This window comes from Amblyomma maculatum, chromosome 8, assembly GCF_055883805.1.
Source record: "Amblyomma maculatum isolate TAMU_Amacu chromosome 8, ASM5588380v1, whole genome shotgun sequence".
Classification (NCBI taxonomy): domain Eukaryota; kingdom Metazoa; phylum Arthropoda; class Arachnida; order Ixodida; family Ixodidae; genus Amblyomma; species Amblyomma maculatum.
In genome coordinates, this window is record NC_139351.1 from 80381879 (window position 1) to 80409482 (window position 27604).

At 45.4% G+C, this 27604-nt stretch overlaps 1 protein-coding gene across 1 annotated transcript; it reads right to left on the bottom strand.

Moving 5' to 3' along the window:
- Positions 1-590: 590 nt before the first annotated feature.
- On the bottom strand, positions 591-6790 carry LOC146181579 (uncharacterized). Its single transcript, XM_084576601.1, has 3 exons — positions 6636-6790; positions 5147-5192; positions 591-1688 (listed from the first exon to the last, which is right to left on the bottom strand). The coding sequence occupies exons 1-3, from the start codon at positions 6686-6688 to the stop codon at positions 645-647; spliced, it is 1143 nt and encodes a 380-aa protein (XP_084432727.1). The 5' UTR covers positions 6689-6790; the 3' UTR covers positions 591-644.
- Between the last annotated feature and the right edge of the window lie 20814 nt (positions 6791-27604).

A 27604-nucleotide genomic window follows, 5' to 3' on the forward strand; every position in this document is an offset into this window, starting at 1 on the left:
AGTTTCATATCATTGAATAAGAAAATAATGATGATGACGATGACAACATTCTTTGCTCAGGAAAAGCTCGTAGTCGGTCGCCCAATTCCAGGAGTCATTTAGATTTTGCAGCAGGACTTAAATTACCAACGTTGCGATGACTATCCTGTGGAGTACTGTGTCCTGTGTCTTTTACGTGCAAAAAGACGTGTACGGCAAAAATAAACCTTTATCCTTGCGCCCACTCATCTCAAACATAACTAAAATAAAAAAAAAAGATACCAGCAGGTTATTTGATGCCCGCGTACCATTGGTGACTGCTTGTTCAAGTTGGTTCCAAATAACACACGCAGGAGAAGCAGTAACGCTTATTGCTTATGCTTTTAGAATAGGTGAGGAGACATAAAAGTAACCCCGGCATTGTTTCGTGCTAAATATAGCTGTTGCACGCTCTGCTGTATTTTTTTCGCGCTCTAAAATAACCGTTTGGTGGGACTACAGGGGCAATGCATCCGCGCGTGTTAGCAATCGCTGCTTGTGCATGCTTTTCATGAGGAGTTCATTTATTCAGAATTGATTCTGCTATTTAGAAATGAATGAACGCACCTCCGTTTGTGGTAGAATAATTCAATTTTATTAGGACGCAAGGCGAATGACGTGAATTTTCAGCCTTTTATTTTTGAAAGTTTCAATTTAAGCTTTGAAAAAATTCCTGTCGGAAGTTTAGGGAGCTTTAGGCTCGGTAACGAAACCTTTGGTGGCCGTGGTAATGGAGGTAGTGGTTTGTTGAGGGGAGACGACAAGCTACCAGTTCGTGGCGGAGGGAGTGGAGGAAGGTGAGGGGGGATTGGAGGCAGCCTATTTGGAGCCGACAAGCTTTCAAGTCGTGGTGGTGGTTGTGGAGTGCGCGTAGGTAGGGGCAGCTTGCTTACTCCTGGTGGGAGGGGGGGCAGAGGCTTTGAAGGTGAAAACAGGCTTGAAGATCGTGTCGGGACAGTTGGAGGAGCCTCAGGTGCAGTTATAGGTGGTGACGGTCCTGGGGATTCCAGCTGCGTGAGCGAATCTGGTTGCAGTGGTTGCATTGCATTTGCCATCTGCTTTCGCATATAATGTTGCTGCAGAATGTTACCTATACCATACGTGGCAGTTTGTATGCCTGCCATCACCGACGGTGCTGTCCGTCCATACGAATTACCATAAACGCTTGGGTACATCCCTGGCATAGCGCCGTAATATCCTTGTTGCATTCCCGTTATCGAGGCTCCGTAAAGTGAGTTTGCCCCACCAGGTGTAACCATTCCGTAATTTGACGAACCACCAACGTAGGGCCCCCGAGTTTGTCCTTCCATGCCGCCTCCATATGCTCCTTGAGGTGTGCCTAGTGTACCCCCTCCAGCATTTAACGCACCGCCTCCGTAAGGGTTCTGCGCAGTTTCATGTTCACCATTTCCATTGCTTCCTTGGGGCATAGCTTGCGGAAGACCTTCAGTTGTTGATTGATGTATTCCAAGCGTGATGCTTGCATGAGGCGACTGGAGGGTGCCTCCTTGTGTGCTGAATGCGGGAGTCACCTGTCCCGTTTGGAAATTTTGGGTATTCTCCCATGCAAACGCGCACATTCCCTCCTTTGTGTTTTCCGGTTTTTGGGGGTCTTTTTGGCAACTGCAATACTGGCCGCAAGACTGATCGTCTTCATTTAGCAAGCATACCTTGAAAAGAAAACAAGACATCCAATTAATGCGACAAGTTTACCAAGTAAACTAATGATTGGATTTTGTTCCATGTTATTCTAATTTTAAACATATCCATAATACTCATACGTTACTGGTTCTGGACAGGAAACAAATATCATCTATAATAGTCTAGAATACACTTAAGGCGCTCTTTATAATGTATGACGCGACATTGTGAAAGACTTCCGTTTGTAGTTGGGCGCACTTTAATAGCCTCTAAAACTGAATTCTTGACTTTCACTTCACAATAAAACCTTAGCAAATAACCACTAGCTTCCGCATGAGCTGGACGAGGCCCCAACGAAGTTGAGATCTTACAATAACGATACCGCTTTGTGTACGCAAGTGCGTCTCGAAACTTGTATTCATGTGTTTCGAGTTCGGCTCCCATCTTAATCTAGCTGCCCAACGTGGCAGTTCCTACTGACACATCAAATAGTATCGCTAAATCACGCCAACTGCCATTTAATCCGCGATCAGCCATCTCACCTGTCAGCAACTAGCATCTTGTCAAGACATCCTCGTGCTTTTCCCTTAAGCGCACAGGATCTATTGGAGAACGGTGAAATACTGCTTCGGGCAGTAATTTTAACGAATAAATACCGAAGGCAGAATGTGTACCAACGATGCTGAAGACTACCAGCTAACCGAACATTTGTCTAAACGTCATTAATATTTTTCAGTTTGTTAAAGAGGGTGTTATAATTTCGGCAAGCGAGTTGTTCAAACTGCCTTTGTTGTTATTCTTTATTAAATGGAAACTCACATCGGGCTGAATTCTCTTGTTCACTTCTTACTGCAGAAACTTCGCACGTTTTGATTACAGAGTTCAAGAAGTAGGCTTTCAGAAACCGAGGTCAATTTATCTTACAAGGAAGCTTATAGCATAGTGTCTATTAAAAGCGTGAAGGGTTCCGTTAGATTGAGCCGCAGAGGAACCTTTGATATTGCAACGAAAGCAATTACGACTAAACACTGCGGAAGTATTTTCTTATTTTCTTAAGTTAGACTACTCTGTCATCATTCAAGATATATTTTCAGTATCTAAATATGATAGATGGGATATACATGTAAGCGCAATCAACGTTTGTAAATGAAGTGCGCTAGATAGAAATTTGTTTTGATTTGGGGCCTTAAATGGGCCGTGTAACGCCCACGGAACGCAAACAGTGAGTCTAAGCAAAGCAGAATAGAGATGAATATTGGCTTACTAGCCACTTCATCGAAAAACGTTTTGAGCTAGCTTCGTTAACACCGGGGATATTCTCCTCCCTTACAGCTCAACGCACCGAGACACTAAAAAAAGTTGAAAGCATTTGGACTGCGCCCCGCCCATTAAAACACCATCGGCTGACTTCTGATTTGTAGACTTCCATTTGTCGCGGCCGTTTTTCTGAGCATGGATTTTCCGCTCCCACATCGCCCATTCATTCATCGGTTTCCGCCATTTTGCCTTTTCGACTGCGATGTCGGCATACACAACTTTCTATCTTGTCCCGAGTTAGCCTGGGCAGCCGGCTGCGGCAGTTAAACAGCCCAAAACGGTTCGCTCGCGAGCGTAAGCATTCAGGTGGGCAGGCTGCTGTTGAGACCAGCAGTCGCAGCGCTGAAGCACTTGCCTTCATGTCCCTGTCCCATTCAGTGCAAACTAGAGTGTATTCTCCGGAGCACGGCTTTCCAAATTCCCCTATTCCTCTCTGACGCAGCCTGCCTCTCTACAGTCTTTGTTGCGACTACTGTAGTTTGATCGGCGGCAACCGGTCTCCACTCCGAGTTAGCACAACAGCCAGTAATGACTCTACGCGAATGCAGACAAGATAGGCAAGCGCGCGAGTTGACCACGTGCCGGCATGCTGTCATCGTTTTTAGCTACAACGATCGCTTTCACTGCTGTCGGGGAGAGGCAACTCTTGTTGTGGATAACAAATTAATGTACGTAATCATCGGCGTGAGCATTCATTGATGAATTCAAGACATCGCTACAAAGTTAAGACCACGCTCAACAGGTGAGCACGAATTAGTCGTCCGGATGTTTGGAGAGATTAAGAAAAGAATAATGTTATGTCTTTTTGCTTCGTTCTCATTATGTTTACGAAAGGCCAAGCCGTATTGTAATGCGTTTTATGTTGTGCGTATGCATCGTCTGGGCCTGAACTGCCATTACTGCGAACGGCAACACAAGCAGCACAATACATGCAGCTCGGCAGCGCAGGAAGTCACCGATTCCCGCGGCCACAAAGCAGGAAAAGCACACGGAAGAGCACTCACGGGGCTACACATAGAGGCGGCGGAATAACAATGCCGAAATAATTTTTCTGTGCAAAAACGAGTTCGCCAACTGCACATTCGCCCTGAAGTTTCTGATATGCATTGCAGTGTTAATGTCGATGAACAGTGACATTGTCGCCATAACTACGTTAGCATGTTGCGAGCTAACCAGCACCTTTCGCAGTGACGCGATTAGTGTCGTTGAAACTGGATTTACAAAGATCGTAGTTATTTGGAACGTAGTGCTGGGATAAAATTTGGGAAAATGAACTTTATTGAGGTTCGCGGACATATGCAGAGATGTTGGTAAAAGTGACAGCTGCGATACAAAACAGACTCTAATCACACGTCCGTTCACAGACGTCGCCACTTCATCGGTTCACGAAACAAGCCGAAGTCGCCAAGCTCGGGAGTTCACGCTAATTCACGCAGTACACAAGAGAATGACTTTCTCTGCTATCTGGAAGCGTGCCTCTGACATCGTGGCCTTCGTCGCTGCAGCGATTGGCAGTACCTAATCGCGTGTAGCTTTCTTTACTTGTGACGTTTGAACTAAAGGATAGTAGGTCCATTTCTCAACGCCAAGCACGGTCCAATCAACTCCCACATTTCAAATGCACTTTTTACAACAGTATTAGATTGCTAGCTTCGCACCAGCGATTTATCGTTTCGGCGAATGCTCAAAAGCAATTGATCACACATTGAAAATATTTATTAGAAGCCGTTGCAACCATTTCGTGGTTGCTTTAACGTCACTGAAAAGGCAAAATTCCTTTTTTTAGGAATTGATGCCTTCGTAAGTATTGGAATAAAATAAAGAAAAGCTAGTTCACCTCATTGAATGTTTTCCTCTAGAAATACTTGGATACAGAAAACCTTGTACAAACAGCCAGCTCACTTTCGACATAAAATTTAGGCACCATTTTTGGAGAGCGGTATTGATTGTAAAGACTGTAATATTAATACAGACGTGAAGTAAGCAAAGATATATCGGCCTAAAACTTTTCCTTCAAAAGACACAGAAGTTGACTCAAGCATATCCAGTCGTTATATAAGAACCGCATATTGCATGAAATAAAAAAAAAACATGCAATTGAAGGTGCAACCAGAAAATATACGTTCTTCTATCAAAAATCTTATATATAAAAGTGAGCAGGACAATTTACCTTTCTGGGACAATATTCTTGATTAGCGTCAAGAGTACTCATTGTTCTGTTTGGTGACAAAAAAAAAAACAAAGCTGCGTTAGCGCTATTAGTCGCAGTTGTTTACACACCAGGCGTTCAGGCATCATGTAACCAAGGTTTAACAACACGGTAAGCGATAGCCCAGCAAAAAAGATCTGTTATTGCCGTCAGAGTCGTCTGCTCAGTCGGTAGAATTGTTTTACGGCACCAAAGTTTTTTTGTTTATATTTGAGGCTAATTAACCTAATTTTCAGTTTTGCGTTAACGAAAAGTGCTGATGCAAAGGTTGCACATTCCCTCTAAGAGCCAAATCTACATTGTTTCCATGAAGCTACATAAGCAAACCCGTTTACTGGCCTTCAGGGAGCTGTTACGTGCCGAGTAACTTGCTTAATTTATTCTCCGGTTCGCACATAAATCTACATTAGTGAGAGCGCTCCGGAGAGAACAAGATTTTGTTATCGGAGATGCATCTCGGCAATATTAAAGCGACGCCGCTATCACAAGATTTTTGTATGGCGGGCGTTATAATCAACAGAGGATAAAAACGAAAACTTTATGTAAACAACGTAACCATTTGTTTTCCGCAATCATCTGTAACTTTACCATTGATACTTTGCTCCACACACAAATAAATTTTTTTAAACGCATGGAGAATAATGGCAAGTTGAGCGTTTCCTTCCGAGATGACACGCTTTTTATCGGAAATATGATGACAGGAGGAATTGAACGCCTTTATTTCGATCGTTTCAAGAAGTTCCCAAATGGTTGGTCTATATGCTAGAAAAGGGACAACACTGAAAATATATGCTTGAAGTCTTATGTCCCTGTTGGCCAGATATAAACCTCACTTCATAAAATCAGGTTTCTTCTGCTCGTCTGACGAAATTTATTCTATTAACCGTAACCTTGAGCGGCGTCAGACATAGTTCTAATTTCAGCGCGTTTCCTGTTCTTCACAGCGCATGTCTTATGAAACCTTACCACATCATGACGCTACCAAGATGTTTGGCGATACCGGAACTCTAATGCTAAGACTGTAAACGACATCAACCACGCAAATCGTATAATATATTCGATTCAGGGCTGATGTGCACGGGCACTGCACCAAAAACTAAGGCTTTCTTGAAATGGTCGTTGTGCCTGCAAGAGTAGATTCGCTAAAGCGAAATTATGCACGTCTGTATTTCATGCGCATTGCGCTTGTCAGTGTGCAGTTGAACTAGTTTTGTCAGGACCGCCAAGAAAAAGTAGGGGGCTGCAATATTCATGACATAATCGTGGGTTCTGAACTTGGATTTTAGCAGTATAGTTAGAGCTATTGAACAATCGTTCTCTGAAACGCGGACTGTAATAACACACTGATGGTATTCATTTTTCGAATATCAATTAAATGTTTCTCCCCTCGACTCAAGTACAAATCAAGTGTAGGTATTGAGCATCTATGATACATTCATATGATACTTACAACACAAGCAGAATTACTGGCAGGTGAATGCGGAAAAGCACCTTAGCATCCATATTGGTGCCTGATGCTCTAGAGATGCCCGAGATTGAAGAGAATTATAAAGGAAGCCATTTTATACAGCGGAGTTTGCTCTCCAGTAATTTCCACATAAGCAACCTCGAGTAATGAAAAGGTCATATTAATTTAAAATTCCTGACACGCAGTAATTAAGAATAAATAAACGTTCTAAGCGGTCATTAGGCATTGATGAATGCTAACTAAAAGCATATGGCATTTAATTTTAGTGTCTTTTTTGGATAAATTGTATTTGAATTTATTCATCATAAATACCTTGCATTGTAAAGTGTCAGCATAATTATTTTAAAAATGAGCAGATTGTGATACAATACCTCCATGAAAATGAGATTCAAAGCTACCTAACGAGTGCCTAAACTGTTATTTCTTTATGTTTTAGATCCTAGGACTCCATGCACGAGCATAGTGCAGTACATGTTTAAAATGTTCAATGGCGGGTTGATCTGTAATCTATTTAAAACAATCTCTCCATTGTTGGCAATAGTACCGCACATCGAACACCACAAACACTTACCGAACATTATGTGGTATCCTTTAACGTATGAACCATTTAAAAAGCGGTCATTTTTCAACGGGAGAATGTTGCCTTCCACGTCTGTGCCAGGTAAATTACGCAAATAAAATTGGTCACTGTATAGCCTTCCCACACCGTTCTAGAGTAAATAGTGAGCAGGACAGTAGTGCCATGTTTTTGGCACAAAATAACTTCATATTACACTGGACACTGCGCATCGCAATCATGGGGATCAGCCTACAGTTTCGGCCTACAGACCGGAAGTACTTAGGTAATTTCATGCTAATTGATCTCATCCACACCAACCACCAGTGACGGCTGCGAATGTTTTCGAATACCTAAAGCGTGCGAGGGTAATGGTCCAGCTCAAGATTTAGAAGTTTAACAGCTGCTTTTTGGCTGAACATGATTGAGAGTATTGTACTTCTTTGGCACAGGCAGTAATAAAATGTTTTTCTCAGAAATATTATAGACGTTCACAAATCTATTAGAAAATGTAATTATACAAAAAGCAGCAAGACATGATTTTGAAAATCAATGACGCACTTTGCAAAAGTGAAACACAGTATCAAGAACGTTTTTGGTCAAATTACTCCCTTGAATGCATTCCGTGTTTCATGAAGCCTTTCTTTCTTTTGCAATTAGAAAAAATGTTCCTACATATAAATATATTGGCTCCTTCTGAGCTTGTACGGGATGCAAAGTAAAAGTATTTTATATTTTTTATTCCGGCTTTTAATTTCAAGGATAACCGTCTTCCAGATATTTATTCGCGCTTGCCTGCACCTACCTTTGATGTAATTGATAAGCCATACGAATGTTACATTTTAATGCCAGTTTAAATTCAAGTGGAAACTCACAATCAAGTTTAGGTATTTTAAATATCCCTTAATGTCAGGAGACATGGTCGGGCGGCAGGAAATATTTTTTCCGCTTTTCCGCTTCAGAACTGCAATTCGTCAACTATAAAAGTGGAAAGAATTTGGCTGAATACAGTGATCTTCAAATTTTCATGCTTCGAGGTGTTAGGTGGTTACGACTTGTTTTCCTGTATTTTAGGAATAAAAAACACATTTTCTCACTTAATGCTAAAATTATAATAGAACTGAAAGTACTCATGGAGCTTTTGCAGCCCCTAAACCTTTTCTAAAGCAGTGAATTTTCGCATATTTTCTTATAAATATGGCATTCTAATACACCACAATAGGTGAGACTTTGCGTCTATGGAGAAGCGGCTAGACGTTAAAGCTAAGGGCAGGTGGGCGTTTGAATTATTTCGACCAGTAGAAATGGATTCTAAGTCCTTCAGTACAAACAAATCAAAAATGGCTTAGTCACCGGTGACATCCGTTGAAGATATTAGATTCGCATGAAAGTGAATGGCAAAAATCACGAAAGGAAGCAACTGAAGCCAAACATGGCAATGATGTTCCTGTGTCAGATTCCTACAGAAACTGATAAAAGTTTACAAAATTTGTAATATAAAGTTGTGATAATTTGCTCGTTGTTGTTGTTGTTGTTGCGACTGTAGGAAGAAGGAAAAGAAAATGCACAGGCCTGCTAATGGCTAAGGAGCTGAGCCAGCTCCGCTGCCTCATGCGTACAGAAGAGAAAATACACAAGAAAGAAAAAAGGAGAGAAAGCCACTAGTCGGGCAACAGCCATCGTCCCCCACCGAAGCGGTGAGGGGTGAAATGGCGGCCTACAACAGATAAAAGTCGGGTGGCAGGCTAGCCCCAGCCGCAAGTGGCGGTGATCAACCAGTCCCAGCCCCGTAGGCCCATGCACAGCCACATACACTTTCTTCTTTCTCCTTCGACAAAAGGCAGTTAATGTCGATGTTGTCAAGAGATGGCTCATTAGTTTCGACTGCCGCGGATGTAAAACAGACCGGATCGTGCGTAACAGGGTCAGCGAAAGCGATAGCAGTTCCCGGAAACAAGTGCCGGTGCTCATTAGAAAAATTTGTGACAAGGAGTGCAGCCCGGCCATTGTGAAGCGACAATAAACTTCGAGCAGCGCAAATGCCTTGAGCAAACAGGAGTGAATGGTTCGCTTCCGCTACAGCATCGCCGGCACGGAAATCGTCCCAATATATATATATATATATATATATATATATATATATATATATATATATAAAGGATGCGAGCGCATGTGTTCGTTTCTTCTTGTGTCCTGTATTGCTCTACGCTACAATCCCGCTATGTACCCGCACCAACGAGCCCAAAAAGCCATGATTTTGAACGTACATGGCCAATTAAAAAACTATACAGAGAAGTGTACGCTCGATTTAGAGAAACATTTTTATTCAAATCGACGTTTCGATTGGGGGACCGATCTTTATCAAGCGTTATTCCTCTTCCCTGCTGCTTTATAGGGCGCGGGCAAGCGAAAATAGAATAAAAGTAAAAAACTGAAAGTAGAAATTGAAGCCGGTTGTGAAGAAAGAGGGTAAGAGCAGTTGGAAGGCTGGAACTGGGAGGAGCATGCAAGCCATAGGGGGTGCAGGAAATTATTTTTTTTTACTACCCTTTAATGTCATTATGTCAAAAGATTTGGACAACCCTGCAGTGGCCACAGGATTGGAGGAGGTCAGTTTACATCCCCATTCCAAAGAAAGGCAGTGCCAAAGATTGTTCCAACTACCGCACGATCGCGCTTATTTCGCATGCTAGCAAGGTGATGTTAAAAATCCTGCAAGGTAGGCTGCAGCAGTATGTGGATCGGGAGCTTCCGGACGTGCAAGCTGGGTTTCGCAAGGGCAGAGGAACTAGAGACCAAATTGCCAACCTTCGCTGGATCATGGAAAAAGCAAGAGAGTTCCAGAAACCCATTTACTTCTGCTTTATTGATTATGCGAAAGCGTTTGACTGTGTAGATCACAGCAGATTGTGGCAAGCTCTCCGAGAGATGGGAGTTCCAATTCACCTCATCTGTCTCCTCAGGAACCTGTATGAAGGGCAAGAGGCCACAGTCAGAACTGGGCATGGTCTTACTGATTGGTTTCCGATTGAGAAAGGGGTGAGGCAAGGCTGCATACTGTTGCCCTGCCTATTTAACCTATATGCAGAGTGCATCATGAGGAAGGCCGGTCTGGACGAGTCTTCAGCTGGAGTGAAGATTGCTGGAAAACGTATCAACAACCTTAGATATGCGGATGATACCACTTTAATGGCAGAAAGTGAAGTGGAACTCAAGAGACTTCTGATGCGCGTACAAGAAGAGAGTGAGAAGTTTGGGCTTAAACTGAACATTAAAAAGACGAAGATCATGGCGTCTTGCCCTATCAAGTCCTGGAGCATCAATGGACAAGAAGTGGAAGCTGTGACAGATTTTCTGTTCTTGGGCGCCAAGATTACCTCGGAAGGAGACTGCAGCCATGAAATTAGGAGACGCCTGCTTCTGGGAAAGAGAGCAATGGTTAGCCTTGACCGCCTAGTAAAGAGCAGAGACATTAGTCTGCCAACCAAGATCCGTATAACCCGTGCTATGGTCTTCCCAGTTGTGATGTATGGATGCGAGAGTTGGACTGTGAAAAAGGCTGACCGCCGAAGAATTGACGCGTTTGAATTGTGGTGCTGGCGAAGACTCTTAAGAGTTCCTTGGACTGCCAGAAGATCAAATCAGTCGATATTGTCGACCATAAACCCTGACTGCTCATTGGAGGGTCAAATTCTAAAGTTAAAGCTCAGCTACTTTGGTCATCTGATGAGAAGAGAGGAGTCGCTGGAGAAAGATTTGATGTTGGGAAAGGTTGAGGGTCGCCGGAGAAGGGGTAGGCAGCGAACGCGATGGTTAGATGGCATTCTCGAGGCATTGCAGATGAAGCTATCTGATGTTAAGAAGATAGTGAGAGACCGGAAAGCGTGGCGTGACATGGTCCATAGGGTCACGAAGAGTCGGACACGACTGAACGCCTGAACTGAACAGAACCCTTTAATGTACTTTAGTTGCCACGCTCATGACTGTCTGCTAGAATAATATAATAATAATAATTGGTTCACAAGACTGGAAAGGAGCAGTATCTTTCACACTTGCTATGTGGACACCTGAACCGCGCCGTAAGGGAAGGGATGAAATGGGAGTGAAAAGTGGCTAGAGATAAAGAGGAGCCGTAGTGGAGGGCTGCGGAGTAATTTCGACCACTTGGGGATCTTTAACGTGCGCTGACATCGCACAGCACACTGACGCCACTTCGTTTCGTCTCCATCGAAACACAGCACTGAGTCCAAATTTTCCTTCTGTATTTTTCCAGCTGTTTTTAGGTTTTACGTTTAGGTATAGCCATTTCATGGAAGTCTAAAATCTTTCTTTAAGAATGAATTTTCATTCCGTGCTGATTCAGGACTAGAAATGCAACTACCTTCGGGTCGTGAAGAGGGATCGAGTTTATTCCATTGGGAGTAGAGGCAGACCCACTGCACAGGTCGCGGGGAAAAAATTCCGCTACTTGTTTTTTTAGGAACAATAATACTTTGAAACCGTTCAAAGGAGCGACTACTGCGATCACTAGTCTATAGAAATATTTGAAAAGGCCTTTGTGTTTTGTATTATGGTGTCGAAGTAGAGCAATATTTTTGCGGCGACAGCACGAGCAGACGGTTGTCACGAAATGAAGTTATTCTGTGTGTATAGTGATTACATCACTCTTTTAATGCCTAGCCCTCGAGTCGGAATTGAATGCAATAGTGAGGCAAATCAGTATGGTCTATCTCCGACTTTAAGAGTTGGTTGGATGGTTGGTTCATAGGAAGGGAAAGGCGCAGTATCTGTCAACTTGCTCTGTGGACACCTGAACCGCGCCGTAAGGGAAGAGATGAAGGTGGCGGTGAAAGTGGATAGAGAGAAAGGGGGCCGTAGTGGAGGGCTACGGAGTAATTTCGACCACCTGGGGATCTTTAACGTGCGCTGACATCACACAGCACACGGACGCCACTTCGTTTCGCCTCCATCGAAACGCAGCCGGCGACTTTGAGGTAGAAAGGATGATGCTTGTTTGAAGAAAAGATGACTGTAAAAACGCCGAAAATCGTGCATATCATGAGAGTTTCATGTAGCAAAGCAGTTTGTCACTCCGAATCGAAGGTGGTTTTATAATGGTTCATTATCTTGCATTTCACTATTACTATTAGAGCAATCGGCGAAAAAAAAAACATGTTTCATTTTTAAATGATAATTGAATCGCTTCTTTTACAAAATCATGAAGTAATGAAGTCGGTATTTGCTATACGAAAGTATTTGCATTTTTATTTCTCGTAGTCATTTTTATTAGCTGAGAAGAATTGATAAATGCAATGCCTCATTTTACCATTCGACATCTTTATACTCATGTGTTTGCGTTTTTTTAAACGATTCTGTGTCTGAGATCAGGGAGATTGTTAGGAAATTTATTTGATAGAGATGCCTTAATTCCTTGACTGAGCGGCATTTTGTAAGTAGCCATGAAAATCTAAAGCATAAGCTCCACATTATCATTTTTTTCAAAGGTTATTCTGAACGAATGTGCGTAGTATGGAAACGTTTCATGCGCAAGTATGGATCAGGCTAAGGAAAATTAAATGAAAATTGAGCTGAATTTCTCCAGCATTTTAATCCATTGGTCGCATTAGAGTTAAGAGTTTTGTTGCTAACCTTTGTTTCAATTGTATGTAGTTTTTTTTTTTAGCCTGTCGAACTTTTTATTCATAAGGATCTTTGTTAAAATTTCTTACTAACACACTTCTTAAACTAACTATTCCTCAAAACTGTTTTTGAAAATGCATTCGATGAGTAATAATGTACGTCAGTACAATGCTAACCATGTGATTCTTAAAATTTCTCTACAGTATGAAAGAAGTGTTTTCACAATCTTTTGTGGCCTTTTATATTACGTAGACGTATTGAATTAAAGTCATATGTATTGTCTCTGCTAAAAGTAACCGAGTAGCCCCACCGCCCGGCGGAGCAAGCGCGGGGCCTGCTAAACGTAAGCGAGTAATCGTGTGTGGTGTCTGACTTGCGCCGTTTGGGGCGTTGTAATACTGAGGAAACGCGCTTCGCTTAGCGTAACACGCTCAACGCTCTATTCTGGCTGCCTTTGCGAAGCTGCGCTCTTCATTAGAATACCTTGCGCGTTCAATACCAGCACAAAACTGCTCTCACGAACGGACCAATGCTTGTTTTGCTGCTCTTTTGGCACATCAGGAAAAAATTGAATAAAACGATCTCTCCCAAATTTGATGCGCTGTTTTCTGCGATTTCCAACCTTCTTTTTTGATCACGACTGGCTTTGCTGCTCTGCTTCGTTAAGGGGGGAAGAGAAAAAAAATAGGCAATATCTAGAGTCTTCTCAAGTGCCCCCCTTGCTGCATATAGCCCTTCCAGTCATTTAGTAATGTGCAAAGCTGCGTAATACATTTCGTGCGGTAATTCTTGCCTATGCCTTTATGACTCTAGTTAACAATTAGTTAAAAAATGTCACTCTCACACCTTTAACATAGAGCATTCAATTTCTCTCTACGTGCAGCCGTTTCTCTGCGGCTTACAACAGAATGTTCTCGAAATGAATAAAAAACCGGACCGGACACGCGGCACTAAAACTGCGAATTATTTTTGTGTTGCTATCTATTAACGAGTGCCCGTTGAAAAAATCGTAGTATCAGCAACTTTAAAACGCTGTATACAACTTTCAAGTGGCACGCAAGATAACTTTCGGACACTGAAACTTGTCACCCTTGCAAAGTCTGTCGCCACAACATGGTGGATACGGGAGGTTCACTGCACGAGAAAAACAATCGTAGTCGCCTTTCAAAATAGGGAGACAGTCTTGGGGGATAATACGATTGGGAGCATTTCCATTACGCACTTGGTATACTGCCAAATATTTTTGACACAGTTCCACCCCTTACTCAAATTTCCCGCATCCGTTTTTGCTTTACAATCGGCAAACCTTCAGGCACTTCTGCACGTTATCAAGCGGCAGCAATTGTGGCACTGAAGGATACGCCTCATTACATATGTAGCGATAGCCGCAATTTAGAGAGAGGAGAATATTGCCTCCTTTGTTTTCGCTCATTCCTCTCAATGATGCGTCAGAACCATTCAATATTCGAACCCGACCTCGGCGGCTCCGTTTCGATGGAGGCGAAACGAAGAGGCGTCCGTGTGCTGTGCGATGTCAGCGCACGTTAAAGATCCCCAGGTGGTCGAAATTACTTCGTAGCCCTCCATTACGGTTCGTCTTTCTCTCTTTCCTCTTTCACTCCGACCTTACTCCCTTCCCTTGCGGTGCGGTTGAGGGGTCCACAGAAAAAAAAACGCGCCCCTCCGGGGTGGTGCAGTGGTAAGACGCCCACTAGTGTGCCGGAGCACCCTGGTTCGAACTCGACCTTAGCGGCTGCGTTTCGATGGAGGCGAAAAGAAGAGGCGTCCGTGTGCTCTGCGATGTGAACTCATGGGTAAGATCCCCAGGTGGCCGAAATTACTCCGTAGCCCTTCACTACGGCTCCTCTTTCTCTTTCCACTTTCACTCCTTCCTCCCTTCCCTTACGGCGTGGTTGAGGTGTCCACGGAACACAAGCGAGACAAACAACCGCGCCTTTCCCTTCCTACAAATCAATCAGTCCACAGAAAAACAAGCGAGACAGTTACCGCGCCTTTCCCTTCCTATAAATCAATCAATCAGAACCATCGAATAGGAATCAGGGAAAAAGCCACGTCAAAATTTAAGGAACCATGCCCCACCTTACTTCTATATAACACCCCAAACAATAAAAAAACTGAGCCCATGCTTAACGGCACAGTCAAAAATGAGCGTTGAGCGAGTTTAGCTGTGCGCAGCGCCATCTGTCATTAGCACAGCGTTCCGCGAAAACACGAAATCGGAACCACACATGCTACCGGCTTATATTTTATCATCCAACAACGATACCGAGGGAGCAGCCTTATGTCAGTGATTTTACAGTGGCCACCGGGGATCAGCGGCCACCAACGGCGCTCACCCTCCCGCCGCTTGACCCCGCGCCTGCACGCCGGTCGGCGGGGCTGCTCGATTACCTTTGGCAAAAACGGTACGTGCTGGATCCATGGCTAACAATTTTTCTTCAGGCACTAAAATATCTCCAAAGTTAAGTAAAAACCAATTGACTAACGGCAAAGAAAAACGCACTGTCTGGCACATTTTTTTCCGTGGACACCTTACCTGCTCCGTAAGTGAACTGAGGGAGGTTGAATGAAAGCGGAATGAGAAAAAGAGGGACTGTTGTGGAGGGTTACAGAGTAATTTTGACCACGTGGAGATAGTTAACGTGCACTGATATTACACAGCACACGAACGATTCTCCGTTTTACCTCCATCGAAACGCTGCCACCGACAGTCGGGTTCGAACCCGGGTATTCCGGTAAAGTAGTCGGGAATCTTGTCCACTGCGACACCACAGCGGCCATTCATATTTTCAGATAAGAAATGTATTGTATAACCGGGAAATTTTCCATTATGGGCTAATAGAATATCCTGCTTTTCATTATTACATAGGTTGCTAATATTTTAACTTGTCACGATCCATGTGTGTATGTCCTACATTTTGTAAAACATTCTTGGGTTTAAAAGAAATATCAATGTTAGAGGCACGACGCTTGCTCTAGATACCTGGCATTTTCATTTAAAAAGATATTTCTGCTTGTTCTGTTATATTATACATCTTTTCATTTCATTTTCATTCCAACATGATAAATTTCTCTGACAACAATTATTCCAGATTCGTGGTTGTACGATATGCCCTAAATTTCTTGATAAACGGGCTCTTTGAACACATTTAGGCTTCCTAATAATGTTTGTCTTTTATTATTACAATACCTAAAGTATGTACGTTGTTTTCCTTTCTAGTCCTCTTATGAAGCCTTGTTTCTATTGGTTGGTTGGTTGGTTTGTGGGGTTTAACGTCCCAAAGCGACTTAGGCTATGAGAGACGCCGTAGTGGAGGACTCCGTAAATGTCGACCACCTGGGGTTCTTTAACGTGCACTGGTATCGCACAGCACACGTACGCCTTGCTTTTCGCCTCCATCGAAAGCGGCCGCCGAGGCCGGGATTCGATTCCGCGTCCTTGGAAACAGTAGTCGAGCGCCGTAACCACTGCGCCACCCCGGCGGAGCGGTTTCATACGCTAAGTGCGAAAATTTTAAAACCTAATTTGTAATATTGCAGATGAAGCCTTTAACAATTGTAGTTGCAGTAACAAGATGAGGAACAACGCTAGGTGCAAAGTCCACTACAATTTTGTTTTTTACTATTACCTTAAAGGCCCCACGATGTGTTATTACATATGGGAGTTGGTTTAGGCACAGAAAAAATGTGCGGATGATTTTGAGGACTATGAGTCAGCATGGAGTGAAATACAATGTTGTTGAGCAAGTCACTCCTGTGTTTTTCGGTGCGAACAAAAGTGATGATATATACGCAAAATTCAGGCTGGGAGAGGAGGATAGACGGGCCTCTCGTGGTTTTTCCGAGTGGCGTTGCGATAGAAAGGGACGATACTATATTTGAAGAAGGGATGATAGTGAATTGTAAGAAAAACACCCAGTTTTGAAATGTTACGACAGAATGCTAGTTTGCAAAGTTAGTATCACATTTAGTTTGGCGATACTTACATCGCAAGAGTGAGGCGAGTAGATGGATCTTAGCGCGCGATTTTTGTTCTGCTTCGAGAATATTAGTAAATTTATTTTTCTGAAGCTCCCAAGCAGCACTTGCATATTGAAGTTTATATCGGTTAAATGCCAAATAACTGTAGTTTCACTAATGGAGATACTAGGCGCAGGGTTTGCCGGAAATGTCTGAGCGCACGATTTGCATTGTCATTAACCTGCGTTACATAAAGCGACCATAATTTGGTCAGTTAGTTGAATGCATAAATATTTATATGTCAGTACACAAGCGATTTCAAAGTTCGAGATAAGTATTTTGAAGACGGCAGAATCACGTCTGCGAAATAATATTTAAAGACGTTTTTGTGGTGTTTAAGGAGATTAGCCTTTTTAAACCAGATTATTACGCATTCAAAGTGCAATCAAAGAAGTTTGCTGTCATTACTGTTCGTTAAAAGGCGCTACAAACGCGGTCATTGGCACACTTATGCACATTACTATGAAGGTTAGCTGGTAGGTTGTTTATATGAATATGAAAGACAAGGGGACCAAGGCCCATGCCCTCGGGTGTCCAAGACTTTACCGGCTTACGAGAAATTTTATTAGCCAGGACAAACAGTTACCGGTTGGTAAAAATATTCAAAATCGAATCAAGGAGGCAGCTGATTTCGTTTAGGCGTGAAATATTTAGTGAAAGCCGTCAATGAAAGGCTCCTCAAATGTTTTTTCGAAATATTAAAGCACCGTCACCGGGAATGCTGAGATTAATAGTATAACTTAATTCGTTGATCAACAATTTTAAGTGTCGCAAGATAAACCAAAAAACTTCATGGTTGCAAGGAAAAACATAATATGTCGAAGTATGGTTTGCTTCTCAGTCTAAAAATACTACAGAATTTTGTCAAAAATACGACAAAATATCCTGTAGTTCTGTCGTACCCATCAGATTTTTTTGTAGTTCTGTAGTACTTTTCTGTAGTTCTGTAGTTTTTCTGTAGTATATTTCTGTTGTCTGTAGTTCTGTAGCACTTTTCTGTATGTAACTACAGAATGTTCTGTTGCCACAACAGGTTTCCTGTCAAAAGCCGCACAGAAATTCTGTCGTAACGTCCGAAAATTTTCTGTTGTTTTTTCCGACTGGGTTCGTTAACTTTGAAGGAATGCTCGCTATTGATATGGGCCGTTTATTATGATAAAAATATGAGGCACCGTATTTCCCAACCGGAATGGCTTTCCCAATTTTCTACCACTGCACCACAGGAGTAGCATACGGGGCGATTATCAGAAGTACGCCGCGGGTTGAAATTGGGAGTGTCAACAAGAAGCAACGGTCGTACAGGTGGTGCCGGCAGAGGAGTAAACGTAGGACGACGAAAAATGAACCGGTCGACAGGGCGGTATTCTGGATATTTTGGAGGTTCTCACGGCTGGTGTGGAACACCAACGTACAGCTAGAAGCAGTATTAAAGGGAACACGGGAGCGCGTGGCCTCCACGCTTTCAAATGCGCTGTCACCGACAAGTGTTAAAAATCAGTGATAAAGATGTATCCAAAGTGAGCTTCATCGGCTGCTCTTTCCGAGCATACCTTTGGTGGAACACAGCCTCGTCTGGTGTTGGTGGCAGCAATTTTCAAAGCGCGGAGGCCACGCGCTCCCGTGTTCCTTTTCATATTTCTTCTAGCTGTACGTGCAAGGCGGCGCTCCCTTGTGTGACAGGCGGAACAGCCTGGGGAAGCGCCTCGGCGATCTACTCCAGGACGGCATGGTGAATCGGTAGAGCAACGGGATCTGAAGGTCGAGGGACTGACGGCAAGAGCGATAACTGGCGGGCAACTTTCCACGAGTGAATTTCTTGAGCTAGGAGAGCTGTGAAAACTGGTGAGGCTACCAACAGACAAACAAAAATATTTGCCTACGATTACGTTCTTCCTAACGCGAAATTTGAGCGCTGCTGATCACCTGTCTCACCTTCCGATAGACTGAGGCAACGATTTCAAGCAAGACATGTATGTGAAATTACAAACATTTTTTTTTCACACGTATTTCCACAAGAAACACTCAACTAACAGTTTTTGACTGCCATGAAGGAAGCTTTGCGGTTGGAAAAATGAAGAGAGCAATTAAGTTATCGGGAGGTTGCGGGAGGCGGTGCGTGGACCCACATAAACTTTGGCGGAGAAAAGACTAATGTCACAAGCTGCAGACCAGAAGAAAGAAACTTTGCAAATAACATAATCCATGTTGCCTAAGGATCATGCAACAGTTTGCAACCGCCATTCGTTTGTGGTTTTCGAAATTGGTACGGTGTTACCAGAAGAGACTGAAGCAGCTGACGTATGCCGCTGAATTATTATCTTTGCTGTGTGTATCATGTATGGTCACGTCTTCGACTTAAGCTCTGAAGCGTGCCTTTCATAATTGGTTGACAGGAATGCAAAGGTTCAGTATCTGTTACACTTGTTTCTTTGGACACCTGATCATGCCGTAAGAGAAGGAAGGAAGGTGGGAGTGAAAGTGGTGCTAGTTACTAGGGACAACGCCGATGGCGACGACGACGCGAAACCCAGGAAGAGGCGCAAAAGAGCTGCGCTCTCTAAAAAAATAGAGGGAGATAGAACTAGACAAATAAATGCGCACTGCGATGCATTGTAGAGCGATATCAAGCACTGCATTGATGAGATCAATACTGAATTTTTTTTTACAAAGTTCAGAAAGAGAGCTACTTGGAAGAGCACGTAGCTCATAGTGTGAACAGCATGCAAAACCTGAATATTGTTAACGAACTTGTGATATTAGCAAACGAATAATACCGCTCCTTCGAGTTCAAATTTAAAACAATCATTGCTTCACTGCCTAGTTTCCGCATTTTCTAATGCTCGACTAAATGCATTTGTAAGATATAGTTGGCGTTTAATAATTCTTACATCGATTCCTTCATTGCTTTAAACTTTAATCTCGCTTAGCATGAAGCTAAGAAGAAACGGCGTAAACAGAGAAATGTCTCACAATTTAAAAGGAATAGTACTTCAGGATATACTTGTTAGATGTCAACATTGGGGTATAAGCAGAAGTGGCACTTCTAAAGCGAAATTCTGAAGGCCAAGCTAAACGATTATTCAACCTCATCCTTAGCAATTAGGGATTAGGCTGCGTGCCCTCCATTGACGCCGGCTTGTCGTATCCGGGGAACATCCGATTTGCACAAGGCAGCTAATTCTGTGTTTATATGGGTTCATAAAGCAAACTTTGCTGTGAGATATAATTGTAGATTAGACAAAGGAAATATATTTAGCGTGACCGCTCTACAATTCCATATACTACTGACTCTTGTCTTACTGTATTTCGATCGACGTGGAAAGAAATAAATTCTGGGGGCTAAATAGAACTTGAACTCAGTCATAGAGCGGTAGTTGTGCGTCCGCGGTAGCCTCTGTCTTTGAAGAATTCACACCAGCTTACACTTTCAGATAAATTACATAGCTGTACCACAACAGACACAATCTTTACCCCCCCCCCCCCCCCCGTGTAGAGGGTTAACTAGAGCGGAGAAACACGTGTTTCTTCGCCTCCTTACAAACCCCAAGATGTGCCCCACGCTACTTAAACACTTTAACAGTGTCTTCTCCGCGGAGTGCCCGCACCGCGTTAAAATGTCCTCGGACCTTTTCCACAAGGTGTGGGCGCGCCCCTCCAACCCTGCCTTAGCACCTAACCCAAACCCTACTCGGGAGGACTGGGATGCGACACTACTCGCCTGCTTCGACCTGAAAGCTCAAAACACGTTGGTCAAGCGATCAATTTGGGCAGCGAAAACTACTGGGCTGCCATAGTATGCACTCCACGTAGTGTTTCTGAGGGAAAGGGCACTAAGCCTGACCCCAGAGCAACCTCCAATAAACGTTTTCACCACCAGCACCGCCTTTTCAATCCGCGTACGGGAAGGAAAGGTGCAGTATCTGTCGCACGTTTTCCGTTGACATCTGAACCACTATGTAAGGGAAGGGAGAAATGTTGGAGTGAAACCGGAAACAAAGGACGAGATGCCGTAGTGGAGGGCTGCAGAGTAACTTAGACCATCTGGGGATCTTACACTTTCATTGCATAGCACACGGACACATCTTCGTTTTGCCTCCATCTAAATGCAGCAGCCGGCGGTCGCATCAAATCTGGTCCTCCGGCACAGTAGCACACACTAAATACGAAATTCACGAAAAATGCGCACAAACGACATGCCATCAGCTTTTTAGGTACATGCCATGGGTGGTGGTGGTGGTGGTAAGAACATTTATTTACACAAGGGCCAGGAGGTGTGTTTGGATCGGCCCATAAGGAACCGATCCTTAAAAGCACTAGGTGGAGGTCCCTAGTTGGGGAGCCCAGTGGCGATTGCCGCCGATCGGGCGCGTCCGACTAAGGCTTGTTGGGCCTGTAAGTCGTGGCAGCCGAGCAGGACCGCCTCCCAGTTCTCCCGGGTTGGGTTCGGGATGGGGGGAATAGCCGGGTTGGAGGGGCACGCCCACACCATGTGATAGATGTCAGAAGACATCTCCACAGTGTGTGCAGCTGCCATTAAAGGAGGGATCAAAATGTTTTAGGGCTGCCGGGCACAGCAATGTATTGGTGAAAAGGCGGAGAAGGAGCCGCTCATCCGCCTTTTTGAGACCTTTACATGGGCTGGGATAAAGGCGATGACAATTTTGATAGTATGTCGTGATATCGTTGAAGGTGTAGGCCGGATTAAAATCCGGTTCCTGATCGGATAGGGAGGAGAAAACAGCCCGGTGAGAGAGCGCGTGGGCGGCTGCGTCTGCTGCCTCGTTTCCTGCCAAACCCTGATGAGCAGGGCCCATATAAGGTAGCGGTGTGCGGGATCCGTATCCCGTATGCAATGTAAGTAAATTTTATAGGCTAGTAAAGGAGTCCAGCCTTGTCTGACGTTCCGACAGGCTCCTCGCGAGTCGGTAATTATGTATTTTGAGTCGGAATGAGAGGCCGCGAGAGCAATCGCCACCTCTTCTGCTTGTGTTGTACTTTGGGCTCTTAAGGTGAGACCGTTAACCGTTTTACTGTTGTGAACTACAGCGGCCGTGTACCATCCCCCGTGGTGAGGGCCGGAGGCGTCCACGTAGTATACACCTGTTTTGTTGCCATAATGTCGGGCTAGGGCTTCCGCTCGTGCCAAGCGCCGACCATTATGATCTTCGTGAGACATATTCGCTGGCAGAGGTCGCACGTAGAGGGCGCGTCTCCACAATTCTGGGATGCGAAACCTGTCTTCCATGAGTGTGGTGTGTTGGATATGGAGTCGAGCAAGAAGGCGGCGACCCGACTCCGTTTGCGACAAACGCGTGTACTGCGCCTACAGGAGCTCCCGGAAAGTATTCCCCACCCCAAGGGCCATAAGACGGCTGTTTGAAGTAGTGATGGGGAGGTCCAGGGCACGCTTGACAATTTTGCGAAGGATAACCTCAAGGGCATCCTCCTCTTGTTTCCGTAGGTGGAGATAAGGTGTCGAATATAGAATCGTACTGCTCACGATGGCGTTTGCCAGCCGCAAGGCATCCTTACTTCGCAACCCCCCGCGTTTGTTTGAAACCCGGCGGACCATGCGGCCCACCTGGTCCCCCACCTTACGGAGTTTGGCCAATGTAGTGTCTGACCGTCTGTGTTTGTGTATGTAGAGTCCGAGTACCCGTATCTCGACAGTTTCGTGTATGGGACCACTGTCTAAAGAAAGAGTGATTTGAGTTGTGCACTTTCGCGAGGGGCGGAGGGGCACTAATTCCGATTTTTGTGGGGAACACTGAAGACCACAGCGGCGGGCGTAGCGGTCTACTATCGTCGCCGCTGTTTGCAGGCTGGTTTCAATGTCCCCGATACTGCCATTCGTGGCCCACAGGGTGATGTCATCGGCATACAGGGCGTACTGCACACCAGTGACACCATCGAGATGGGCAGGCAGGTGCATCATAGCCAAATTGAAGAGGAGCGGGGAAAGTACTGCGCCTTCGGGGGTTCCCCGTGTGCCGAGTAGGTAAGGACCATGCTCATTATCTTGGATGCGAATGTATTGAAGATCCGTGAGAAATTTCTTGATGTATTGGAATGTGTTGAGACCACAGTCGGTCTGGCTTAGGTGGGTGAATATAATCTCGTGTGTTACATTATCAAATGCCCCTTTGAGATCTAAGGCGAGTACTACCCGGTCATTATGGGGGCATTCAAGTGGGTCAAGGACTTCCCGATTGAGTTGCAGGAGGACATCTTGAGCGAATCTGTGTGGGCGGAATCCGAACATGGTGCCTGCGAATACATTTTTTTGTTCAAGATATTCAGATAGCCGGTCCCGCACCATCGTCTCCATTAGTTTGCCCACACAGGAGGTGAGAGCGATGGGACGGAGGTTATCTGTGTCAGTTGGTTTCCCTGATTTAGGAATAAAGGTTACCAGAGCCGTTTTCCAGTCGCTTGGCAGGGGGGTGCCCCCGCGCCAAATCGCATTGATGTAGTCAAGGAGGGACTGGTATGCCGAGTCGGGCAGGTTCGTCAAAAGTTTGACGGTGACCTTATCCCTTCCCGGGGCAGTGCCCCGTTTCATTTTGGCAAGAGCTGCCCGCAGATCATGGAGCTGGAAAAGTTGATCCAGCTCTGTGTTCTCTCTGCCTGCATAAGAGTATGATGATCCACGGGGGTCTTGGGCTGTACACAGATACTGGTCCCGGAGTTTCTGTGCCAGTTGAGTCGTGTTGCCAGAGAAAGCATGCATGGCTCTCTGCAAATGTTTCTGTGTTTTGGTTCGTGTTTGGGTTGGGTCGATGAGGGCTCGAAAGAGGCTCCATGTGTTGCGGCTAGACATTTGTCGCGCGGCCGTGTTGCATCCATCCACCCAGTTGGAGTCGGTGAGATGGGCCGCGTACTCAGCCGCTTTCTGGGTGAGCTCGGCAATTCGAGCTTTAAGCTTTCTGCTGTGTTTCTGGCGTCGCCAACGGCGGACGAGGCTGCAACGGGCTTCCCAGAGGTGTAGGAGATGGTTATCCACGTCTGTAACCGCCTCTGAGAGCTGGATATGTGTTTCATGCGAGCGAAGGTGTGAAAGCAGCTGTTGGGACCATGCTGAGTAGCCCTGCTCGGAAATGGGTGTGTTATCAAGTGAGTCAAAATTTTGCCTGAATTTCGTCCAATCTGGGGTACGGGCTTGTGTTGTGGGACGTTTGAGCGGGCGTGTGTGTATTGTAATGTTAAGGATGCAGTGGTCACTACCGAGGGTTTCCTCGGTGTTGAGCCAATCTGCGTGTCTTATGTTGCGAGTGAAGGTTAAGTCCGGACACGTATCCCGTGTCACGGAGTTTCCTAGCCGTGTTCGGCAGACCGGGTCAGTGTGGAGGGTGAGGCCCAACGTGGACGCAAGTTGCGCAAACTTACGTCCGCGCGACTCCTCCTTGCGATACCCCCACAGCTGACTGGGAACGTTAAAGTCGCCCACGATCAGGAGGGGATCGCGACCCGTTACTCTTAGCGCGCGGCTGAAGAGGTCCGCGAATGTCACTCGCTTGAGTTTGGGAGGGCAGTACACGTTGAGTACATGCAATGGCGGGTCCCTGCGGCGGAGTGGTAGGATTGCCACCATTACATGGGAATAACCTAGTTGGAGATCGAGATCCACTAAGTTGGCTGTGCATGCTTTGTGTACGAGAAGACAAGACGCTGGATCCTGTTGGAACGTTATGTAATTTGAAAGTGTGGCGCCCAGACCTAGCTTCTGGAGGGCAACCACGGCTGGTACTGACTCGAATGTTTCAAGGTAGAGGCGGAAATTGGCCCGCTTAGTGCGGTCCTTAAAGCCTCTAGAGTTCCATTGTGTTACTAATGTTGAGATGGCCGAATTGGAGGTAGAAGAGCGCCTTTGACTAAGGTGTCTCGCCATGACTGAACATTTTTGGAGTGCAGGAGGAGGGAGTGGCTGCCCCAGAGCTGCGGCACCAAGGGGGTTGCGGCAGGAGCGGGGCAGCTGTCCTCATTGTCCGAATCAATGATCCGACGGTTGAATTTTGAAGGACGGGATACGTCCCTAATGGGCCCCGACCGACCGGAGGAGGCGGGGGTTGTCCGAGATGTGTTTTGAGACGACCGCGGGTATGGCAGTTATGACCTTGGTGAAGATCTGATCCATAGCGGCCTCGATCATAGATTGCATTTTTGAGGATAAGCGCTCCTCCATCGCGGAGATCGCTGTCACGAGGGCTGGCGACAGCACCGCATCGCTGTCCATCGCGTCCGAGTTCTGCGAGCTCGGAGCGGCGGACGCCAATTTTGATTCTAAATTTTGAATTTTGTTCAGTAAAATTTCATTCCATGCCCGGAGCACGTCAATCTGTTTTTTGTATTCCGCATCGAGCGCGGAGACGGTGAGTGGGGAAGAGCGGGGCTGGGGAGAAGAGGAGGCGATCCCCGCCCAGCTGCTCACCTGTTTGCCATGTTGGGGCGCGGATGCCCGGGCGCCGGAAGCGCCACCCGTCTTGAGAGCCGGGAAGTGGTGCTTGTTCATGCCGCTGGGCGGTGGCGGTGGAGACGCCTTCTTCATTCCAGGCGGCGTTTTGATGTCGGTGGCAGGAGGAGCAGGCGGCGTTCCGCCATTGGCACCTGAAGTTTGTTGCCTTGGCTGCCGCCATTTTGCTGGGGGCTCACGGCGTTTGGCCTTGGGGCCTGGTACCTTGAGCTGGCGGAATTTTCCTGTGCAGTCACGTGAGTTGGTAGGGTGGGCTTGCCCGCAGACTGCACAGGATGGAGTGGATTCATGAGGTGCCTCGACCCCGTCGACGGTCGGCACTGTTTGGTCACACAGGCCACACTTTTCGTTGTCCGGGCAGGGGCATGTGTCCGCCCGGTGGCCCACAGTACCGCATCGCACGCAGGCCGAGACAGTTCGCTTGTACGCACGTACAAGGGTCACTTCTGAATTGTAGTGAATAAATCGCGGCACCACTTTGCCCACAAAAGTGAGCGCCGCGGCGTTTGATTTTCCAAGCTTGCGGATTTCGGCAAGCTCTCCAGCACGCCACTGGATCTTGTTTTGGAGTGACTCACTAGTCTCGTAGTTGGCTACGGTGATGACGCCGCGACACACATCACCAGTGAGTTTCAATTGGCCGTACATGGGGAGCTGATCTTTGGGTGACTGAATTTCGAAATCACGCAGAAGCTTGTCAGCGACGTGCGGTTGCCGGGTGCCTGCGACGATAAGATTTTGCTGCCACGTGGGGAGGAGGCTGAGCGATGCTGCGGCCTGGGTGCCCAGGTAGGCCGCGAACGCTGCTCAAAGTTCGCCATGTTGGAAAACATCCTTGAGGGTTTCAGGATGATGACAATGTCTTCGGGGTGAAGCCGCGGAAGCGGCTTTGGTTTCCAAACGGGTCCAGAGTTACGCGGGGGCCCGCCGTGAAGTGCTGCAGCGCGCGCAGCAGCGTTTTGCTGTGTTGAGGGGTCATTCAACTTGGCGTCCGCCTTCTTGGCGTTCCGCTTGCGGGAGCGGCGTTCAACAAATTTGAATAGCCTCGCGTTGTCGATGGGCGCAGATTCCGGGCTATCAGGCGCAGAAGTTGCCGAAATCTCTGACAAGGTCATGGTGGCCGGCTCGTAGCCACGTTGTAGCTGTTGAGCCATCTTCCCAGTGAACACAAGCCCATCTAATAGACAGCTATGCGCCGTCTTGCCAAGACAAGCAAGACGTCTAAGAGGCATCTCAGCTGACCTATTAGATAGCTAATAAGTGTATAAAAGATGTCTTGACAAGATATTTCCAGATATCTTGATGTGTCTTGTAGTTATCTTGTAGCTCAGCTAATGCACCCACTTTTTTAATCTACAAGACCTCTTGCAAGACATCTTGTGGAAGTCTAAAAGATAAATATTGCACATTGTTAAAGGCCTTTTCACTAAGCATAAGACAGTCTACCAGATGGCTATGAGCCCTCTTGCCGAAGAAAAACAAGTTGTCTTATGGATGTCTGAAGTAGATCCTAAGATAGTTACTAGATGTTTATGAAACATTTCGGCAAGACATGCAGGATGAATGTATATTTTGGTACATCTTGTAGCAGTCTTCTAGCTCTGATAATGCACCTACTTTTTAAAGCTACAAGATGTCTTGCAAGACATATCGTAGAAATGTCTAGACATTTTATAGGCCTAAAATGAGCTTGGAAGGTGTTTGAATTTATTCCCCATTTTCAGCAAAATTTTCTGAAAACCTTGTGTATGTGTAGCGTTTTTTAACACCATTATCAGACAAAATATAAACGATCCTATCAGATGTTCCTAAAATTAGCTGCAACTCTCGCATGTTTAAGCTGATACAATAAGTTTGAGTTCTGTGGCCATGTTGTATGCTTTAGTGGCTTGTGTTACTGATGTAACATTGTTGATCGTTAATTCTCACAGGCATTGGAGCCACCAGCATGTCGATCAGAATTGTATGGGTTTTTATTACAATGAATGTCACACTGCACGATGTACAGCTAGGTGCTCTTTGAATATTTTTGTCAAAAACTACACACAATATTAGGCACCCAAATACATAAACCACAGAACAATTTTAACAATCTACACGCTGCAAAGTTAACACCCTTGGTAATGAACTGCAAATTTCTAAATTTTATTGTAAGCAAAGAAAGCCACAAGCAGCAGTACAAAAAAGACAATATAAAGCAGTTCTAACCATGCTTAAAATTATACTAAGAATGGAAATGTAGAA

Excerpts from the sequence above, each read along its gene's own strand:
- LOC146181579 (XM_084576601.1), bottom strand. The coding sequence starts at position 6,688 with ATGGATGCTAAGGTGCTTTTCCGCATTCACCTGCCAGTAATTCTGCTT. Across the intron at positions 5,193-6,635 it reads CCAGTAATTCTGCTTGTGTT|AACAATGAGTACTCTTGACG; the intron begins GTAAGTATCATA and ends GTCACCAAACAG. Across the intron at positions 1,689-5,146 it reads AAGAATATTGTCCCAGAAAG|GTATGCTTGCTAAATGAAGA; the intron begins GTAAATTGTCCT and ends TTTCTTTTCAAG.